Below are 19,342 nucleotides of genomic sequence, written 5' to 3' on the forward strand. Positions count from 1 at the left end.
CCATCCTCCAAAGAATTTTTCAAAATTGAATATATCATTAGGACAATTTTTCTAATAGAACAAGTTTGTGCACTAATTTTCCAAAATCCATAATCAAGAATTTTCTTAAAACTGACGTACCTGAAATATATTACAATACAGAAATATATTGATACTCAGAAATATATTATGAAACCCCTAAATATATACTTCACTTTTCTCATAAACCAGTATAAATTCATAACATTAAGAATCAGTATTATTTAACAGTTTCTTAGAAAAATAATATTTTAGTATGTTATTAAATATTAACTTTGGTGATCACTATGATAGATTTCAACTATTATAACATATTAACTTCATTCCTTCTGCTAGTACTGTAAAAGTATAGAATCCATTTTATTTAAGCAGTCTAATATCCTCCCAAAACAGATTACAAAATATTCCAATAATAATAAAAATACACATTATCAAATCCATAAACAGTTTTTTGGTGAACTCTTAAATGTGGAATGAAAATCAAACATTTTTAGAACACAGCTAAATCTGTCTAACAATGTGAACAACAGTATGTAAATACTTATGAACTATGCGGGTATTAAGTTATAATAATGAATGTATGACACTTGTCCTGCTAAAGAAAGACAGTAGAAGATAGAAAGGTTTCTTGCTTTCTCTGACAGCAGGATGTGTTATCTGCTGTTATATGTGAGCCATTACCTTTGATTAAGCTTTTTTAACCTGACAAAATTTATATACTCATACTCATATACCTCCTTACTCTCCAGTTCAAAAGCTGCTTTTCCTAGCATGTCATTTTAGATCCTGTAAAAACGTGACTAATGACTGCTCTAATTTGTGGGGCTGTCATCAAATGAAAGACTAAATGGGAAAGAATATATAGTAGTGCCGCTTTATCCACAGTTTCACTTTCCACAGTTTCAGTTACCTGTGTTCAATAGCAATCTAAAAATATTAAGTAGGAAATTCCAGAAATAAACAATTCATAAGTTTTAAACTGCATGCTGTTCTGAGTAGCATGACGAAATCTCTCGCTCTTCCACCCAAGACTTGAATCATCCTTTTGTCTAATGTTATCCCTGCTGTATATACCACCTGCTCATTAATTACTTATTAGCCATCTCAGTCACAGGTCAACTGTCTATTACCACAGTGCTTGTGTTCAAGTAACCCTTATTTTACTTAATAATGACCCCAAAGCACAAGAGTAGTGATGCTGACAACTTGAATATGCCAAAGATAAGCCATAAAGTGTATATTTATAGGAAAAAACAGAGTACATAAAGGATTTGGTACCATCCACGGTTTCAGGCATCCAGTGGGAGTCTTGGAGGTATCTATCCCCTGTGGATAAGGTGGGACTACAGTATTAACAAATGGTAAGGAATCACTGGTTATCCAACTTTTTTTTACTGAGTACAATAAGAGTCAATGTAATTGTGGATTACATTCTAGAGCAAGAAGAGTCAGTCAATGAACAAGTAAATAAATAGTTGACCAACATAATTTCAGAGAGCAGTAAGTGCCATGAAAACCATAAAACCAGGATATGCTAGACTGAAAGGCTAGAAGGCATGAACTATAAGCACTACTTTAGATCTGGTGGTCCTTGAGTGTTCCCTGAGGAAGGTCCATTTGGGTTGGGATCTGAGTGTTTTCAATGAGAGAAAGGCATTTAACACATGATCCTAAAAATTCAAAAAGTGAAGTGGCAATAGGTTTTACAGGCATCTAAGAAAACTGACCCATGTGCCATTGGTCACTGACCTTCAGATTTAGCTATTTCAAATAAATTTCATTTTATTTTTAAGAGTTCCATTTTAATCCCTATTCTGAACCTTTCCTTAAAAAAATTATTAGAATTCCTTGAATAGCATGCTACAAAGAACCCATTTAAAAGAAAAGTTCTAGTTTTTTAAAACAAATGTCTCTCAATCCCAAAGTTCTTGTCCTTGCAAGGAAAGGAGATAGAAATGCTGTGTCATTACAGATCATGTAGTGCACTGATCCTGGCTCTTGGCCATGCTGATGTCTCTGCAGCATGATTAGAAAAACTTCGAGCAAACTTTACATTCACAGTAAAAGCACTAAATGAGAACAAATGGACATTTTCTAGTCAGGGGCGCCTAAGGCCTTTTCAACTCATCATGAAACAGAAGTGGGGATGGGAAGGATAAAAACACTCATTTAGCCCCATCAAATAAACCACTGCTGCTAACAAAAAAACAATGGCTCCTGCAGGAAACTGCAGCAGTTAACAGCATTAGTTTAGAAAAGTAAATGGAAAATGTGATAGAAAATATAACTGCTACAGAGGGTAGATTTTTGTTAAAAGAAACAAAACCTTTTCCATAAGAGTTATTTAAGAGCCTAATAATTACAAGCTGCAAAGTATATAAAAAAATGGAAATGCCAGAAGCAATATATTTCATATTGCTTCAGAAGGAAGAACACATGGGAATTATTAATTACATGGGACATGGGAATACTTCACTTGAACTTTACTTTATATACCATTTAACTCTCTTTTCTAATAAAACTAATCTTACCTATGGTTTGGGCCAAGAGAGAAACACAGGTTATAGAAAACTGAAAGTTTTAATCAGGGATAAGAAATAAATTAACACTCTAGAGCCTGATTAAAATAATTAATATCTGTTAATTTCACTAAACAGTTATAAAACATGACAAAATTATTCTTCATTAAAAACCGTCACAGAAATTAACTATTACTATTTCTCAAGTCCTTTAAATCCTCCAAATGAAAATGAAAGAAGGATCAATTATGTTAGTCACTTAGGTACAAAACAAAGTACAAACAGCCCTTGGGGTCCTATAATCTAGTTAAGGAGATTAGAAATGAGCACACGGCAGCAAAAAAAAAAAAAAGACTGAAAGTTTAGCATTCAATTATCTTTTATTCTCCCAAATCACTAGGCAATACATAATAGCATTATAATATTAATAATGATAACAATACCAGTAAGTGTATAGTGACTACCATACACCCTTTAAATGCTTTTGCATAAATTGATTATTTAATCTTCACAACAACCCCATGGTGTAATTACATGGGTATTTTTATTAGTTCCTTTGCACAGATGAGGCACGTTAAATACTTTGCTGTAAGTCACAAGGCTAGTGATTAGTAGAGCAAAAAGTCAAACCAGACAATCCAGTTTTAGAGTCAGAGCTCTTAATTCCTACACTCAACTGCTAAAATTTCTGAGAGTAGAAAGGCCTCACGGCTTCATGAAAGCTTGAAAGAAAAAAATGGAACCCTCATCTTTCTACACAGTTTATATCCAGAATCTGATGTTTGATATTTTGATATTTATCTGTGTGTCGTTCAAAATTCACTGATGAAAAAATGAAAGTCCTCCTTTTTAAAGGGTATACTATCCATCAGACACTGATCTAAGTGTTTTGCAGATATTAACTCATTAATCCCTACAATTACCAGTACTAAGGTGCGAACAATGAGGCTCAGAAAAATAGAGTAACTTGCCCAAAGCCAAAAACTTAGTAGACAGCAGAGCTGAGATGTGAATCCGTGCATTCCATGTTCTTAAATGTTATACTATCTGCTGCTCCTAAAAATAAAAACTTAGGTCATAATTAACATGCTTCTCTTCAGAATAAGGTATGTCAGCTTTAATATTGATATTGAGAGGCTTCATATGATGCAGGGATTTTGAACTGCCTACTAGTCTACAGAAGTTTATATGTAAAGAATTCTAGTTGCTCACTCTATCGCATGCTCCAAAAAAGTAGAAATTGTGTCTATTCTGTTTACCACTATATTCCTATATTCCTAACATCTATCAAATAAACTGACCTCAAATTTGTAGAATATTTTGGCATGTAACTCAATATAAATAAGGTAGTTAATCCAAGTAATTTAGTTGACAAAATAATCCTGCTCCTCCAAAACTGATCAATTTTGTTTTTTAAAAAAGTTAAGTTGTAACTTTTAAATGGATTCTTTGTAGAAGGATATATTTTAAGATAAAAAATCCTCTAAATAAAACTGAAATCTATACTGTGTAAAGCAAAATAGCAAGATTATTAAAGTAAATTTAACTTACCTTTGAGCCATCTAAACTGATTATCCTATACACATTTCTTGTGCTGTCATAGAAATAAGACACAGTAACTGCGTGCTTGCTGGTGGGTACCCAGTTCTTCTTTGTGTTTGGGTCAATCTGGAAGACATGAGCACGAGTGCTGAAGATGGGTTGTTCCCTGTGGGATAGAAGATAAAATGATAGACTTAAAGCAGCCAATTTTATTATACTGGACAACAGAACATGGAAACTGTGACGACAACTCACTTAACCAAAAACTCCCACAACCTTGAAAATAAGAAAAACTTTCAAATTTGAATATCTAAGTATCCATCATAAGCTTCTTTAAAACAATTACAGTCAATCTTCATTACTCAAAGATTCTATATTTGTGAATTTCACTAATGAACAAAATGTATTTGTAACCCCCAAATTAATATTTGAGGTACTTTCTTGGTCTTCTGTAGTGGAAAATGTGAGTCACCTTACATGCATGTTTCCTTGTGAGGTTGATCAAGGCAACAAACACCCTGTCTCCTTGTTTTAACTCTCATACTATATAAACAAGTGCCTCTTTTTTCAATCTACTTAACACCAAGTATTTTGCATTTGTGTGCTTTTTGTTGGTGTTTTCACTGTTTAAAATGGCCCCTAAGCATAGTGCTGAGTGCTATCTGTTCCTCAGGGCAAGAAGTCTGTGATGTGTCTTATGGAATAAATATATGTTATATAAGCTTTGTTCAGGCATGAGTTATAGTGCTGTTGGCCATGAGTTCAGTGGTAATGAATCAACAATATGTATTAAATAACGTGTCTTTAAACAAAAACACATAAAACGAGGTTATGCATTGATTGGTTGATGAAAATTTTGAGATAAAGGCTCTTAGGAACCTAACTCTGTACTGGAATAATGGTTCAAAATCCACTAATTCAGTGTTCATGACGCTTTTATAGAACATAACTACTGCTGATAATGAGAAGTGACTATACCCTGTTAAAATATAAATCTTACATTTGACCCTCACTAGGTTAGAAGTTTTTACCCATTTAACACTACATTATTCTGGAGAGCATTTGAGATCTTGCTCCCTAGAATATATTGTCAGATTGGCTCAAATAAACTCTGATACACATTCTTTACAGATTTGGACATTTCTTACATCGACAAGATAAAAGTAGAACAAAGAACAACTTTTTTTTTTAAGTAACAGATGGGGGAGGATCACTGAGAGGAACTCAATGTCTTGAACAGTTAACAGAAATGGCAACCTGATCAAGATGTTATAAATTGAACATGTAGTCTAATCTACATATTTTTTAATTTGGAGAAATTTCTAACACACTGGTGCCTCAGTTTCCCCTCTCTAAAGAATTTTAAAAACTATATTATTCTGGTAAAAGGTAAATAACTTACTGACTTACATTCAATATAAGCTCTACTATATTAAAAAATATATGGAAAACAAAGTAGTTCACCACCACAGTATCTTTTACTTAGATCTTGTAGAGTCTTAAAGACATACAAGAGATTTTTTAAATTATCAAGAACCATAACTATTCAAAAACATTCAAAATATGATCATTAGATTATTTTAGTCTGAAAAACAAGCATGAGTTTATCTGTATATAACAAAAGCATTATAATGTAAAATTTTCCAAGTTCTGAGTAAAATTCTTTTGAAAACAGTATTTACCAGTGTGTGTGAAAGTCCAAATAAAATAACACTTTTCTATCCTAAAGCAGCTTAAGGTCCTAACGAGAATTTTAACTGGTGTTATTTAATATTTAAAATTAAATAAATTTTAAATTTTTTAATTTTAAAGCAAGGAAAGGAGAATATGGGGAAAAAAATTAGAAAACAGGTAAGGCAAATCTGGGTCCTTGACAAAATGGCCTTTCAGGACAATAATAATGGATAAGGTATCACATATATCTCCTATGGTCTACTTCAGTCTTTGGAGGGGTAGTGTAAAAGGGAGATACCTTCCCCTTGAATAATCTGGCTTTTCCCAGGTTTATTTCTGAAAACCTCCATAACAACTTTTCTTATTTTAAAAAATCTCTTTTGAAGGAAGTGATAGATTTTATGCCACTTCCTAAAAAGTGACAGAAAGTCATCATTTCTGGCTTAATTGCCATCATATATGGATTCCTTCAACGAAAAACGATTTGGCAAGGCACTGTGATAGAAGAAAGAATTCTTCTCAATTACTCATTCCCTCTCCCCGCATTCTCAATCCTTAATTTTCAGTAAAGCTGGTGCTAATGCTCGACCTCCCGAAAGCACTGCAACCTCTAGTTTTCTTTTTTCACCTTTTACTTAAAGTTCTAGGGATAAGAGTAGTTGCTCAGACCAACAGTGACTAATTCCAATTCACAGGGAAATCCAATTACACAAAACTGTATTTATGCACGTAAGGAAGGCAAGGGGAAACTAGTCTCTACTAACTTGATAAAAACTTTGTTTCCGTTGACAGGGGATAAATTTCTAAATAGTGCAGACTGATAATTATAGGACTGTGTTTTAAAAATGTATTTTCTAAAAAACTTAAAATACTTGTTAACACAATGATATTGCTTTTGCAATCATCAAATCCTTATTCAATGGAAATACAATGTTTTGAGTCCAGTAAATAATTCTCACATCACTCAATTTAATTAATCTGCACAATCCATGTAATTCAATTCCCTCTGAATAAAAATCTTTAGAGTAAACCAGTTATTTTACAAGCAAATGACATTTGATATCAACTAAACATATTTCCTTCTTCAATTCTCTTCTGAATAGTTGTTTTCTGAAAGAAAAGTTATAGTTCAAGATTTCTGTGGTCAAAAGCCTATCCATCAAAGTCTGAATGGTAAAGACTGGGGGGGGGGGGGGGGAGGGGTGGAATTTCACTGCTGATAAGGGAATGGAATTCCAAGAAGTAATGAGAATGTTACGATGTCTCTCAGGGCATACTAATAAATGATTCAAACTTTTACTGAATATCTATTATATGCCAAAAACTGATAGAGATGGTCCCCACCATTGAAAAGTTCAATCTGGTAAGGGAAGACAGATGTGTTAAAAAATAAAATGCTCTTCACCATGACATATTCTCTTAAAGTGACTGAGGGCTACCATGAAGAAATTGATGCCTAAGCAGGGTTTGAAACAAAGTACGGCACAGTGGGAAGATGGAACTGGAATGAATAGTGAGAACCTTAATGAGCATGAGTGCCTATGAAGAATGAAGCCAGATATAAATAAAGAAGCCAGTTCATGAGGGTTCTGGCTGGAAGCTACTGAAAGATGTAAATACAGTTTTGCATTAATTTGGCATCACTGAAGAGAGTGATTTAAAGGGAAATAATATTGGACATAAGGAGGCTAGTCAGAAACTTACAAAAGGATTCCAAGTTTTAAAAATTAAAGATGATAGGAGATAGGGAGTGGGATGAAGACTCAAGGAGGGACTAAAGGAAAATTAAGAAAGTAGAATCAACAAGATTAATTAACAATTGGATATATGACAATAGTGCTCAAACGGCGGTGAATTGTCTCAAAGGGGGAATTTCACAATGTCTGGAGACATTTTTGGTTGTAACAACTGAGGGAGACTGCCATTGACATCTAGCAAGAAGCCAGAGATGTTGCTAAACATCTACAATGCACAGGACACCCCCCGCCAACAAGGAATTGATCCGCCAACAAGGAATTGATCCAGCCAAGGTCAATACTGCCAAAGTTGATAAATCCCAATGTAGCAGATGAAGGAAGAAGCTGAGTCTCCTGAGTTTCTGGTTTGAGTGATTGAAAAGAAGATAGTGCCACTAACCAGGATGGAAAACAGAAAGTCAAGTTTGAGACTGGAAGGATTTGGGGAGAGAGGATGAGCTCAGTTTTGACCAAGTTCATATGCCTTATAAGACTTCATAAATTATATAAATGTCTAACCATTATGTTGTACACTTGAAACTAATATAATGTTGAATGCCAACTGTAACTGAAAAATTTTTTAAGTTACATTTCAACACTAAGCATGTGGATAAATTTCATTTTAGAGAAAAGTTGAAGAAGCAGTAGAGAGAAGCTATAACTGAAATCTTAAAGCTCTTATCTTTTAAAAGAGTCTGTGATGCATTTGAAACTAATTGACCCAAGTGTCCTAATTTGTTAAAGTTAATACTTAAAAAAAACAACTAGATGGCATTCATAAATAAAAGTTTGACACACTACTTCCTTCACAACAATTCACACAAATACTAACTGCATCAAACATCAGCATTTCCCAAAGTATGTTCTACAGAACCAGTCTTAGAAATGAGTGTTCCTTGTTCAACTAAGTTCTACAAACACTGTGCTATGTCCCATCCTGAAATATTTATAATGCACATCAGTATATTAAAGGTTCTGAGAAGTCTTCCAGTAAAGAAACCCTGAATAATCCAGCATGTGGCAAAATCATTTGACCTCAGAATTCTTTTTCATGTAACACATTAACATCACATAAGACTTATATTTATAACCGCAGAATAAAAATCAAAAGATAAAATTTTGTCTACGGCCATGCTACCCTCAACGTGCCCGATCTCGTCTGATCTCAGAAGCTAAGCAGGGTCAGGCCTGGATAGTACCTGGATAGGAGACCACCTAGGAATACCAGCTGCTGTAGGCATTAAAAAAAAAAAAAAAGTTAAATTTGAGGTAAATATCTCTCACTGAAAGCTGATCTGGATATTCTACCATCTTTGTTGACATTACTAATTATCACTAAAAAATACACATAAAAGATATGATACAAAATAAGGCCTTAGTAATGATTATAGCTTAACTTCTTAGTTAATTGTTAACGACATTCAAAGCAACTCTTCTAAGAAATTAAACATTATTCCAAAAGTCAATTCTAAAAGAAAATAGATTTTGGCATGAAATGCTTTAAACTAGCTTAGAAAAACTAAACACACACACACACACACACACACACACACACACACACACACATTTTTTAATGCTAGAGAATCATCTACTTTGTAATTTCTTGTATCAAGAACCAGGACAATAAGTAGTTCAAACAACCTTATTGTTCTAAGAAAAACTTAGAGGAGTATTTTCCAGTTCATAAAATAATTTTAGAAAGCTGGTATAACATTAATTGTGAAGTTCTTCATCTTGGACTACAACACTTCGATGTTAGACTCTAAAATAATATGGATATGGAAAATTGGAAGGAAGTATAAGATGATACTGCGAAAATGTAGTAAAATCCAGATTGTTTTAAAAATAAGTTTTATTCAAATTCATTACAGTCAACATAAAGAATTACTATATTTAACTTTCAGGCATCTGTGTAATAAGAAAGAAATGAGGATCATAAAAAATTGAAGTAAAATAAAAAGACTATTTGCCAAGATATATGTACATTTTAGATCTAGAAAAAAGTACAAAGTTAACATGTGTCATTTGGATAGCTTTGATTTTAAAAATTAATGATAATGCTTTTTAAAATTACTATAGAATTCTATTTTTGCAAACATTGTGGGATTATTCAATAAATTTTTGTTCCAAGGAAGTGCAAAGGTGTGGGTCCAAGCTCAAGGGAAGAAAGAGAAATTATACATTCCCTAGTCTTCTCTTAGTACCTAGCTCAGAAATTTTTTTCAGATATGTAAGAACAATCAGATATTGTAGCAAAGGGGCTATAAAGAAGGTTGCCATTTCAAATAATTCCCTGACTTTTTACTTCATTTTTCAAAAGAAAGTAGCCTAGCAAAGTATAAGAAACCAGGTCCTTCTTGTACCCTCCTATTACACCTGCGATATTGTCCTGGTGCTCCGCCCTCCTCCACAAAGCTGTAGGCTTCACAAAGATAACTGTCGTGATCCCATTCTCTTTGCCAGAAGTCAGGTTAGGAATGGATCTCTGAAGCAATTCTGGCCAATGAGATAACCAGGGCTTCTGGGCCTACTCTCAAAGACATACACACATAAGAAAGGATGTTCTCTTAAATAATGGTTGTGTTTAGAGTGATACCTGGACCTGAAGAAGTCGTCTTAGTATTGTGAAGGCACCTAACATGAAGACAAAGCCAGTATTGTTTGCTAAGAATAGCAGATGGAAAAACAAAGAATCTGGTTCCTTGATTATGTCTTTGAATCAATGAATCAACATCCAAGCTTCTTATGTGATAAAACAAGTTTCCTAAATGTTGCAGGCATCTGTCATTTTTAAAATTCACAACTCTAGTGGCTACCAGAAGGTAGGGGGAGAGGGGAGGTAGATGGGGTAAAAGGGGTCAAATATGTGGTGACAGAAAGAAATCTAACTATGGGAGGTGAACGCACAATGTAAATATATATATATATGCCTTACTATTAAAATGTGCATTTGAAACTTAAAAATAAAAATACACAACTAACTGAAGAAAGGGGTTTATATATGGTAAACTCTGAAATAACATGTCTCCCAATAAAATGTGATTGGTGGTCTTCCAGAACTCCTGACTGCCTAGCTACACACTGGTCATTCATTAATTTTGGGGAGAACCATTTAAAATTGTAATTGAAAAATTAATAAGACTAACTGCATTGAGATGGATGAGAGGAAGAAATGTGGAAATGGTTACAGTTTACTATCAATTAACTTCCTGCTATAAGGATTTACTATTTAAAGCTTTTAATCAAGAAACAGCAGACAGTATCAAAGTATGTTAGAGATGCTGAGGCAATCACCAAGAGAAATAAAAATTGGAATTTTAAGAAGCAGTTGTCTCTGGCGAAGGGGCTAGTTGAAGGAAGTGATTAGACAGGAAACTAGTGCTCATCTTTACAAACCTTTAAGTACTATTTTAATTTTTTAACCTTGTATAAGTACTGAAATATTTTCTTAATGGCCCTGTGTAGAAAAATACATTTACATCACAATTAACAATGGAAAAGAATGTTTAGGAGCCACTTTTGAAGACTACCAATAAACCATAGAATAAGTGACAATTTTTAATAGCTTGAACTCAACTATTTAGGACTGCACCGTTTGAAAGTGTTCCCATTACTCATACATAGGAATAAAAGGAAAGTAGGAAAAGAGCACAGATCCAAACCTAACTGCAGGACTGGAAGTGCTGAGGTATGTCCACTTCCTGGTGAAAATACCCTCCTTCATGAGAAGTAAATGCACAGAAAGTAAGACAAAAAGCATTCGATCTTCAGCTTGGTTTTTGGAGTTTGAAGTCGCAAGAGAAGAGAAGCTCGACATACTGGTTACAGCCAAAAGGCCACGAGCAAGAACAAGACAAGGAGTACACAGACACTAATGACCATGTTAACTCAGATGTAAAGCCTGAAGAGTTTAGTTTCATTGCATTGTGGGACAGACGCACAGCGTGTCTTCAGACAAGCTGGCGCTCAAGCACTGGAGTTTCCCCAAAAGAACTGTGCTGTACAAATTAATAATATAAATGGAAATTCTAATGGGTTATCAAGGAACTGGTTTAACTTCTCCTGCCACTCCCTCCAACACATGCACGTGTTAAGAAAAATGGTACTGACTAAAATAGCTGTTTTGATGCTGCCCCAAGATTTTTACTGCATATTACTGATTATGTATTCCTAGTACCATGTTATATGTTTAACAGCTGATGCTTACACACACATTACAGATTCAGAATGTTTTTTTAAAACACATTCTTACTTTGAGGAAAGCAAAGATTATTCTAACTAATGGCTATCCAAGACACAGTTGTACTGCAAGAACTCCATCTAGTGATGAACCAAAAACATAACCAGTTTGTTTTTTATAACTGCCAAGTTACCAGGCATATAGCAAATACAAAATTGTAAACTGACACTGTTATAACAGAGATATACAGACTTAAAATGTGATATCAACAACTATGAAATGTCTTTCTGAAAGGATCTTTAAAAATTCTATGACCTGAATTCTTTGGTCTTTTAATTGGTTAACTGCATAGTCAAATAAAAGATTTTTTTGGAAAATTGTCTGCATCACAAGAACGGAGCATCAGAAATATTTTCATGACATCGAGTACTTAATTGGCATATCCAAAGAAAATATTAAGTAAATTGAAATTTTCCATTTGTGATTTAAGATTAAATTATAACTATAAACTATACTTATAATTAAATTATAACTATAAACTATACTTAAATAGTAACAATACTGTTTACATTCTTTATATACTGTCTCTCATGTTAAGAGTAGTTTTTCTAAATCTCAGTCCTTTCATTAGGCCACAGCACTAATTATTAAAAGATTATAATATTTATTTTCCTTGGGCACTTTAACCAAGTAGCTACATTTAAAAGATTAAGAGATATGCTGATATTCATAGTAAAGAGCAAGCAAACCCACTCAATGTATATATTTAAGCAATATCTTCGACACTCAATAAACATGGCTTGCTATTTATTAAATAACTGACAAGTGACATTATCTCTGTCCCTTTTCTCCACTTAAAACCCTATCCATTTCAGACAAAATACTGAGTTTTTAAAAATATACCAAGAGGTATGCTTGAAAACTCAATTACTTTTAAAATTAGTATTGTATTTTCAATTATATCAGACTTTAAATATTCTTCTCTCCCCAGATGATTTCCATTAAATAAAGTTAAATCCCACGAAACGACAATACACACTAAGGAAATCTAAGGAAAATAGCCTCATGTTAATGAGAATTTAATTCTAATTAATATAGGTGGCATATTCCTAAATCTAAAATAATTGTCTAGCAAACATCCAATTCTTAAAAACTTTTAAAATGAATTAAATATTAAAAGATTATTTAATTCTAATGCCAATAATATTTCAAGGAGCAGTAATGCCCTTAGGTATTCTTTTCCTTTATATCTACTACAAACTAATCAAGTGGATACTCAATCCATTTAGCATCTGAACAAATATATATTCTAAAAAATATAGGGAAAAAAATCTGAAAGTATTCTGGCAAAATGTTAACATTTGCTACATCTGAATAGTTGTTGCATGGATGTTTTCCCTATATTACCTATATTATTCTGAATACTTTTAATTGCTCAAAACAAATAATAAAACCTCAAACCATTTCTCTAGAATTCTTGCGGATGCTGAAAAATGAATAATCAACCACATTTTACTTTATACATATGTAATCATTTACTTTAATTGCTGTGCAAAAGTCCAAGCTATGAGCAGAACTGCACTATTCAATATAGTAGTTACTAGCCTTTCAACTACATTTTATGAAATTCAAATTCAGATCAAGTATTTTCAATAAAAATTTTAGCATCCAAACTAAGATGGCTCTACGTGCAAAATACATAATGGATCTCAAAGACTTAGAATGAAAAAAAATGTTAAATGACCTCAATGGTTTTTATATTAATGACACGTCAAAAAGATAAGACTTTAGATATACCATGTCAAAATATTTAAATTGATTTCACTTTTTAAAAACTTTAAACCTAAGTTTAAAATTATATATGTGTTCACACTGTATTTCAAGTAGAAAATACTGGACTATTTTATGTAGCCATTTCCCTACTGATAAACATACAGGTTGTTCCAATTTTGGCACTTTTGCAAACAATGCCCCTGACTGATTACTTGTGTACACATGCAAGAGATATACTAGAAGCAGAATTCCTGGTCATAGGGTCTGCACCATAGCATATTTCCAAAGTGCTCTTCATAGCACATGTACAAATTTATACTCTTAACATTTCCTCCCAACAATGGTTAAAATCTAAGTAACATCTTTAATTTGTGCCAAGCTGATGGACATAAAGTGGTATTTCATTGTTGCCTTAATTTGCATATCTGATTATTAGTGAGGCTGAGGAGCTTTTCATGTATTTTGGGGCCATTTAAGCCCAATGAATTTCTACACTTATTCCTAAGTTTCTATAAAACCTCCTTTTAGCTCCCAAGAGTAAACACCGAAATCAAAAATTCAGCACTCAAACCGTATGTATGGGAACATCCATATATACAATTCTAACTACATACAGACATTTAATTAAGGTTACCACCACTAGAGTATGGCAGAGTTGGTTATTTTTCTAAATCTGATGACATTTAATGTTTAAAAATCAGAATAGTATAGATATCACATATACATTCTGCTCTTTTTCAAAGGCAAATTGCAGTTCTTTGGTAATGTTATTTTTATATAACAAATTATTCCTGACATTCCTCAAAATGTTTCCTTTGTGGAGGGGTGAGTGAAGGAGTGGTAAATGCTTATCAGTTAAATTTTTAACTCAGTCATTTAAAATTTTTCAGGCTTAGCGTTAAAAAAATAAACAAAATAACTTTCATGCTAAACTAGAGACCAAAAATAACAAAATAGTTCTATTGTCAAATAGCTTAAACTCCCGGATGTTTTTCAAATGGTAACCACCACCACCAATCCATTCCCACTCTGTTTCTCTATGCAATTTTCATTCCAACATCCCTCAGATTTGAAAGTGATTTTCACTTTCATCTGATCAAGTTTTCTCTAGCCACAACTACTAATTACATCTGGCTAGCTCCTTCCTGACTGGTCCTCAGGTAGTAGCTTAGCTGTAAGTCTACCAATGAACAGCACCTGGTATTTTATGTATTGTAGCCCCACATTCTCAGTTCTCAGATTATCTAGCTTTTGTATTATTTTATTTCTTCTATTGAAAAAGGGCTGTATTAAATATAACTAAATGTGATGTTTTCCATTTTTTATATATCCTTTTATAAGGATGCTTTATTTAAAGTATTCTTTTTTTCATAATGATGTATTTCTTAAATTTTTATTTGTTTATTTTGTTTTCCATTTTTTATCAGCTTTTCAGGTAACAAAAATTATAGACAAAACTGTCGGATGCTCTATCCCAATTCAGAGTTTTGCAAATATAATCCCTGTGATGATAGAGTGATTTTGCTCAAATGCATTAGACCTATTTCACAATAGTGGTGTTGATCATTTAGTCATTGTATCACAGAAACCCAAAGAAATAAATTTTCTGACTGTGAAGGTATTTAACATTTTTCAGTGGCCAAAAATTTGATATAGGAATACAGAAAGCTAGGTTTGAGGAATTTTTCCTATTTAGCTTTTCTGGAAATGAATCTTAGTAGAGATAAATGGATGTTGATTTCTGAGGCACCTGAAGAAATAATCACTACAGATAAAAGAGCCCCTAACAAGATATAGCACTCCACAGTTTACAGCAGTGTTTTTAAAACACTGGATCACAACCCAGAGGGTCACGATCAATCTAATAGCTAACAATGGGCATTTAAAAAGATGAATGAGAATGGAAAATACCAGAGTGCATCATATTTGGAATGGGTATATGTGCTATTCCATGAAACTTTTGACTACATATTTCTATATGTTTGGCACAACATAAGATGTATTTTTTTTACTGTGGATAATGGTCAAAATTTCAAAGTTTAAAAACCTGGGCACGCAAAATTTTTTTATTTGTTTGTGAAAACCCTAGGAAGCAGGGATACCATACCCAATTCATAGTACAAAAACATAGGTCCTAAATGATTTATCCAAAGTCACACAGCTAGCAAATAATGTGAATAAAGTATATTTTTAAAACGCAGATTTTAAAATGGCATTTGTCCTCACTAGAAACCAAAGAACTGCAAATTAAAAACATGAGTTATCATTTTTCCATGAGTTATCATTTTTTCACCCGTCAAAATAGGAAATCTTAATTTTTTTTTTTAATGAAAAAAACCTCAATGCTAGTAGTGAGAGTTTAAAGGAAACCTAACACTTTCAGGAGCAGCTGGTAGGAGTATAAATTAGTAAAGTCTTTCTGGAAACCACTCTGACAATGCATATCAAAAACCTTTAAATTTCTGTGCATATCCTTTGACATAACAATTCATTCTAGGAACTTACCTTGAGGAAATAATCATGGATATATGCAGAGATTTAGCTACAGAGATGTACTGCCACATTGTTTCTGATAACCGAAGACTGTAATTTAAAATGTCCAATAATGAAAGATCAAAGAAATTATGGTACATCCATAATAGAATCCTATGTAGCAACTAAAGAACAAAAAGTTATAGAATATTCAGTGACATAAGATGTCCCATACAGTAAATGAAAATAGTTTATAAAAGTGTATACAGTATAATTCAATTTTGTTTAAAAAAGGTATCTATATGCTTACAAAATAAAACATACTTGGAGGATATACTTATATTCAGCCCTTGTCCTACCTCCCCTTCTCTCAACAAAGAAACCAGAATGATCCTTCTAAAAACCCAAGATAGCATTAAAATATTCCAAGGAAAAAAAGGGTGAAGGGGTCACTACAAAGCAAGTAAGACAAAATATAGGCGGGCACCAAAGTGGGTGAGATGATGGCAGTACAGGAGAGTTGTACTTTCTACTTTATTGTACGTGTGGAAATTTTTGTAATATAGCGTTTCAAGTAATAAAACCTAAATCAGGTAGGTCATTCCTCAAAACTCTCCAGTGGCTCCCCATCTCATTGTAAACATCAGAGTCCTTTAGACTTAAAGGCCTTGTAACAGTGTTTCTCAATCACCTCCACCACCACAATCAGTGGATGGGCAGCCCAGCTTCCACGGTGATTCTCACGTAGTGGCAGGAGAAAGGACCACTACAGGATCTGCCCCTCACTGTCTTTTGCTTCAGCCACGCTGGACCTTTCTCCTTGTGCTTCTCAAACATGCCAAGCACTCCCTACACCTCAAGGCTTTTGCCTGAAGTACTTTTTCTCCTCAAATCTGTCTAGCATCTTCCTTTGCCTCCTCCAGGTGTTTCCTCATGTGTTACCTTCTCAGTAACAGTATGGCCACTCCTGGTTGCTCTATATAAAGATTGCAGCCTTTCCTCTCCTTTTCCAGGACTCTATATATTTATTTCCCTTCTTTCACTCTTTCCCATGGCACATCACATTTCTGACATGCAAATGTATTTTATTTATTGTCCCTCTCCCCTAGCTAAAGTATTATCTGTTCGAGGGCAAGAATCTTGTCTTTTTAATCACTGCTATGTTCCAAGCAACTTAAATATCTGGCACATATTATTGCACATGGAAAATACTTAATAAATGATTTTATACCAAGACATTTAGAGTTCTTGGTGGTGAGATTACAAATGACTTATTTTCTTATCTCAATTTTTCAATATGTAAACATGTATTTCATGTATAATAAGAAAAAAACTTTAAAGCAGACAATTTTAATGTAGTGTATTTTCTTCCTTTAAAAATACATCTAGTAAAAGGTTATCTTGGTCATTACACATATAAATTTATATGTAAACATTCAGAGAGCTGCAGATCTGTATATTTTATTGAATATATGCCTTAATTTTTTTTAAGTGAATGACAGTTAAAAATATTACAGTCCTAGTGATAATGGATTCATCTAGTAAATACAAATTTGGGGACACTCTTGCCTGTAGAATACTTTCTACAAAATGGCCACAAATCTCCACTGATGCCAAGTTTTTCCGTCAAGTAGGTATGCTCAGAATTCTCTTTATGGTGTTTAACAATACCTAGAGTTATCCTACACAACAAGTAAACCTATAACTAACTACCTGTGTGGCTTTAATTGTGAACCAACAAGCTCGTCATAAGGGATCCCATAAAAATATCAACTCAAGAAAGCCAATCATCTAAAGCTGGAGAAAGTTCCCTAACTGGCTCTCCTGCAAACATAGCATAGATGATGATGACTTAACTAACTAAACAAGTAGTATAAACATTAGCTGAACCAATTGTTAAACAGAAAAAGCATCAATTCTACTAAAGCTTTTGTGTTTGGCAGACATTCCACAATAATTAAGCAGACAATATCAGAACTCCAATTAAGATCGCCTCATCCAACTATTTGGTGACTATTTAGGACCAGTTCTTTTCAGTTCTTCTACAAAAGTCATACCCAGAAGTCCAACAAAGTAGTTTTACCAAATCTTAAATCTTTTGTAGTCAAAAACATCCACTCATCATGTGAAAAAGAGCTCTTGAGCCTCAACTGAATGCTCTTTTCAGACATTTGAGAAAAACAAGTAAGCCTTATTTCTCAAGAAGAGGAAGGGATGGTATTAACAACACGGTACCAGAAACAGCAGCATGAGCCCGGCATGTCATCCTACAACGATTTTACATCGTGGTTATAACAAAATCATATCAAAAATAAACATGGCTAGCCTATGAAGAATGCAAATTTATATAAATTTATAAATTAAGCCGTACACTTTAAAAAATATTGATTCCTTATCCCCAGTATCCTAAATGCATTTACTCTTTTCTACCACTATGGTACTTTGGCAATAGTTTCAAAGTATTTGTTTAAGGAATGTGTTAACTATTCTAAATTCTCTAAGACTAACCCCCACTCCGTATTAGTAATATAGTCAGAAGGCAAATTTCGGTTTATCTCAATTCCCTAGAAGAAAGCCTTCACTGAATTAAGATTTAAAGTTCTCCCTTGAATCTTTTAACAGAGTGATAAAAGTAATTCCCATTGGATCTCCATATTACTCAGTATCTCATATGACAGTGCTGGGAAAAAACTTGTCTGCTTGCTATTGTATCTCAACAAGACTACAAGGGAACACACTTCTCGCTCCTTTGCCAAGAAACTCAGCCATATACTGTTTCCACTCTAGTAATGATCTCATCTCAGGCATCTACTACATGGACTCATCTACTTCAACACTATATTTTTAACTGTCCTGTTTTACCTTGTTCCTGATTTTACAAATTACTGAAAATTCTCTGTAGAAACAAAAAGATTACATATCTAATATAATAAATATTGAATAGCTTAAACACTAGTATTTGAATTTTAAAAATAGTGACAGAAAAAAAGTTGATAGTTTTAAACCTTTTGCAGTTGGAATGATGAGATATCTCAACTGTTTTCCTTTTATTAATTAACGAGAACACAAATTAACAACTTACATCATTTGTGCCAAAGGAAGAAAGCCATAGATTGGATAATTCAAATAGAATTGAGAAATTGAAATATGCCACTCTTAAGCCTGAAAACAAAAGCCCAAACTTATAAAATGAATATGTGGTAAATTCTTTAGTTATAATTAACATTTTTGAGAGTACCAGCTGGTCAGACACTGTTATAAGCACTATGCCTGTGCTATTTAATCCTCTCAACTTCTGTGAGGTAGTTAACTATTACTCCTCTTTTGAAGATGAGGAACCTGAGACATAGAGAGGGTATATAATTTGCTTAGGATGACACATGGCAGGGCCAGCATACAAACAGTCCGGCTTGAGAGCCCACAACTTT

General features: G+C 33.3%; 1 protein-coding gene and 1 pseudogene across 1 annotated transcript in view; one reads left to right on the forward strand and one right to left on the reverse strand.

Annotated features, from left to right (window-relative positions):
• HOMER1 (homer scaffolding protein 1) overlaps window positions 1–19,342 on the reverse strand; it is a 115,270-nt gene that overhangs the window by 68,556 nt on the left and 27,372 nt on the right. Inside the window, exon 2 of the mRNA XM_011377344.2 lies at window positions 4,089–4,245. Within this exon, the coding sequence (XP_011375646.1) occupies window positions 4,089–4,245 (157 nt within the window). The remainder of the gene's footprint in view (window positions 1–4,088; window positions 4,246–19,342) is intronic.
• On the forward strand, window positions 8,611–8,729 carry LOC111732226 (annotated as a pseudogene).

This window comes from Pteropus vampyrus, unplaced genomic scaffold (assembly GCF_000151845.1).
Source record: "Pteropus vampyrus isolate Shadow unplaced genomic scaffold, Pvam_2.0 Scaffold11, whole genome shotgun sequence".
Taxonomy (NCBI): Eukaryota; Metazoa; Chordata; class Mammalia; order Chiroptera; family Pteropodidae; genus Pteropus; species Pteropus vampyrus.